The sequence below is a fragment of the Asparagus officinalis genome, chromosome 10, assembly GCF_001876935.1.
Source record: "Asparagus officinalis chromosome 10, Aspof.V1, whole genome shotgun sequence".
NCBI classification, from domain to species: domain Eukaryota; kingdom Viridiplantae; phylum Streptophyta; class Magnoliopsida; order Asparagales; family Asparagaceae; genus Asparagus; species Asparagus officinalis.
This window is the reverse complement of record NC_033803.1, coordinates 18,581,841-18,585,481: the sequence shown is the minus strand read 5'-3', so window position 1 is coordinate 18,585,481 and position 3,641 is coordinate 18,581,841. Positions and strand designations below refer to the sequence as shown.

The 3,641-nt window shown below is 35.5% G+C and overlaps 1 protein-coding gene across 1 annotated transcript in view; it reads right to left on the bottom strand.

Moving 5' to 3' along the window:
- LOC109825689 (ubiquinol-cytochrome-c reductase complex assembly factor 1-like) overlaps positions 618 to 3,641 on the bottom strand; it is a 20,743-nt gene continuing 17,719 nt past the window's right edge. The window contains exons 5-7 of the mRNA XM_020392558.1: positions 1,217 to 1,277; positions 1,090 to 1,138; positions 618 to 1,008 (exon numbers count right to left, since the gene is read on the bottom strand). Of these exons, the coding sequence (XP_020248147.1) occupies positions 929 to 1,008; positions 1,090 to 1,138; positions 1,217 to 1,277 (190 nt within the window). The 3' untranslated portion in view covers positions 618 to 928. The remainder of the gene's footprint in view (positions 1,009 to 1,089; positions 1,139 to 1,216; positions 1,278 to 3,641) is intronic.

Below are 3,641 nucleotides of genomic sequence, written 5' to 3'. Positions count from 1 at the left end.
AGAAGTCAATGAGCATGTTAATCGAGTAAAATGTCTAAACCTATCATTAAAGATTTGCTCAATTAATCATTATCAAGAAAATCTTTAGCAAATTGTTTCACCTGCCTGGTGTGTGTGTGTGTGTTTTTTTTTTTTTTTTTTTTTTTTTTTGGGGGGCGTGTGTGTGTGTGTTTTTTTTTTTTTTTTTTTTTTTTTTTGTTTTGTGGGGATGGAATCCTGTAGAAAGTTCTCTGTAAAATTATCATACAAGAAGGAAATAGAAGGAAACACATGACTCAAGACATAGATTTTATACTTAGTGATTACGTTAACACCCTATTTCGATTGCACCGAAGTGTTGCATATTAATTATATTAATTTAAAATTAATAGTGGAATAAGCGTCATGTTTTTCCCCCCTCCATATATGACTTCACATAGAGCACATTCACCAGAAATTTTCAGCATAAACGTTACCGATGGAATAGTTTACTATCCTCTCTTTCTCAATCTTCATTATCTCTTCCACATATACGACACCAACAAGACTAATGAACACATGCTAACCAACAATTGAAGCGCATGACAAATAATAAAAGATTTGGTTAGGGTCCAATCTATACTACGTTCTCCTCACAATTGAAGCACATGACAACACTCCCCCTTTCTTTGTTGATGAAAAAGATGCACATTTGAACTTCAACAAAAACCGATGAGGATTTTCCGTCAACAAACCAATTATAATGTTACTTTTCCATTTTAAGGTTTCATTGTTATCGTGGACATTATCCAAGAATTTTATTTATTTATTTATTCACAACAGGAATGAATTTCCCCTATTTCCATCATAGAGCAAAATTTGAATCTCACAGAGATGGATGCTTCACATATATCCAGGTTCAATTCACAGTGTTGTGGTAATCTCATCTGTTAATGGCTAGTGAGTATCATTACGTGGCCTTCACTTGATTAGGCAACTGCTTTCCTAAAGAGGTAAACATGAAGTTGCCGGAGAAAAGAGCTTCCCTTTCTGTCAATTGAACAAGACAAGCAACTTGGTTAACTGGAGATAGACAAAAAGATGAATAAACTAGGAATGAGAGGGATTTACCTGTCATCGATAGGCATGTAGATTCCCTGCGAGTGTATCTAGCCATTGCCTACAACAAAAGAGAATAATGAACTTGTTTCAATAAATGGCAAGGAAATGTGTTGTAGATGTAAAATGTTGAACTTGCCTGGACAGCAGTAGCAGCTGCAGGATCTGACATTGCTGAGCCATCTTCTGAGAAAACGTTCCTGAAGTTACACCAGAGTAAACTTTATCGCATTGAATCTAAAAAGTCATGAGAAAGATTTACTCTATTAACAACACAAACCTAATCGCAAAGTTTTGGGTCGGCTACATGAATCGTACATTTGCGTTTAGTTCTTGAGTGCTACCTTCTCTACTAAGTTAATCCTTTTAATATCCTTGTTAAGTACTTTTCAACCAAGTTCTCTTAGTCTGATCTCTAGTTCTCCTTTCTCCATTTATTATAATGTTATCGTAATCTCCTAACTGGTGCATTTTCACGGTCTTAATTACACATGGATCAAACCACCGCAAACAATTCTCTCTAATTTTATCCTCTCAGGAGCAACCTTTGACTTCCTATGAATACAATCATTTCTTATCCTATCCTAGTGTATATCAGCTTGTCTAGCATAACTTTCTCCATGACTTATATGAATATAGCACCAACATGAGTTGGCATTTTAAATAACAGAAACCCACCTCTACTAGTACAAAAGCATTTGCAGGAAACATCCCTATTCTACTATTTTCTACATTAAATCTCCATAATATTAATTCTACAGATAATCCCTAGTTCTTGTAAACATTCGGGAGACAACCCCACTACACTAACTTCAGAATAGGGGTTTATCTTATATCCTAGTATTTACATAGAGAATTGTCCGGAACTGAGGTAAATAAAGTGTTTTTTTTTCAGACTTCAATGGAAACATAAAACAAAAGTTTTTTTTCCTTAGGGCGGGGTGGCGCGGGGGGTGGGGTGGGGTGCCGGTTGGAAAGGAGGAGGGCTAATGCTTAAAATGCGGAAACCCGTCAATGGAAGCGTTTGGACCCTTGATGAAACCAGCGTAAGCTTCCAGTGAGACGTAACCTCAAATTAATTATATTCTAAATTTAAATGCACAAATACTATAAATCATATAAAATAATGGTACATAATTTACAAATTAATACATTCCGGTATTAGATAGTGAATAAGAACAAACTGTGTAAGTATAAATACAATCGTAATAAATTACGCTACGTGTATAAGACATAGATTATAATCATCATCACATGACCATATAAGACATAAAGTTACAGGTTTTCTTTTAATTAAAAAACTGAGCTCATTTGCTACATTGGTTCAAGAGACTAGATAAAAATGTACAAAAGAACATGAACAAGTCAGGAAAGAGAGAAAAGATCCAATAGCAGGGACGAATGTGAAACCAATCCAGACACACAAACAAACAATACTTGAATCTAAAATTTGGGATTGTGAAAAACAAGTTGAATTAGCAGAAAGAAACATTTTGGTGATGAGGCATATGCTTCGCAGGACAAATCTTTTGCACTTTGAAGAGATATCTTTCAAAATGATTCCAAGTCAGTCTCAACACGTGCTTCAAAAAACTTTTTCAAACATTATGGTGCGCGTGTATGTCTGTTTTGGGCGGATTGTCTATTGCCTTCATATGAGCATCCAATTCTATTCTCTTATTTCCATCTCAACATGTTTTTGAGTCGGTAGATCAAGGTGATTTTACCTAGTTGTAATTTCTATTTCTTATTTATAGGTGACAAAGGGTCCTTTTTCAAAATAGTTTATCGGGTCAACTGCAAAACTTTGTATTACATGTTTCTTGACACTTCTAAACATCTTTCGTTGACTCATATCATATGAATTGATGTAGACGTACATATTCCAAGACCCAGATAGTCAATCTGGAGTATACCAGAGTCCCTTCTTATCAAGGGCTTCTCTCATCAAACTTCAGTCAGCAATATGGAGCAAATAGAAGTCAAAATGGTTCGGCAAAGGTATTGAACGAACCTAGTGGGATATCCTAGAATGTGGAATTCTTCAAAGATCTCAATTTCTCAATGAATAGCAGTAGGGATGTATGATTACTGCGAGTTTCGTCTGACCAAGCATAGACATTGCCAAGAAGGCACCGTGGATAATAAGAATCCAGAAAAATAACATATCCAAGGCTGCAAGCATGATAAAGGATAAAAGCTTACACACTAAAAGTTTACTGAAAGTTACAGAAACATATTAAAAATATAAAGATTTATCCAAAACCCCTCCACCCTTGTCTATGTTATTCTTAAACATCGTTCTACTTGAGTTTTGTCTTAACCATCTTTAGCACAAATCTGACCATGATAAAATATTTATCCAAAACCCCTCCACCCTTGTCCATTTGACCGGCCAAGATCCCCCAGGATGGGGTGGAAAATTTTGAATATAACCCTCATATTACATGACATCTTATTTCAATGGTCACATGACTAAGTCTATTTAAACACACAACTTATCTCTCTCACTTGCATGCATAAAAGGAAATGTCACTCATGTTCAGTCCTCTCCCTTCCCCTCT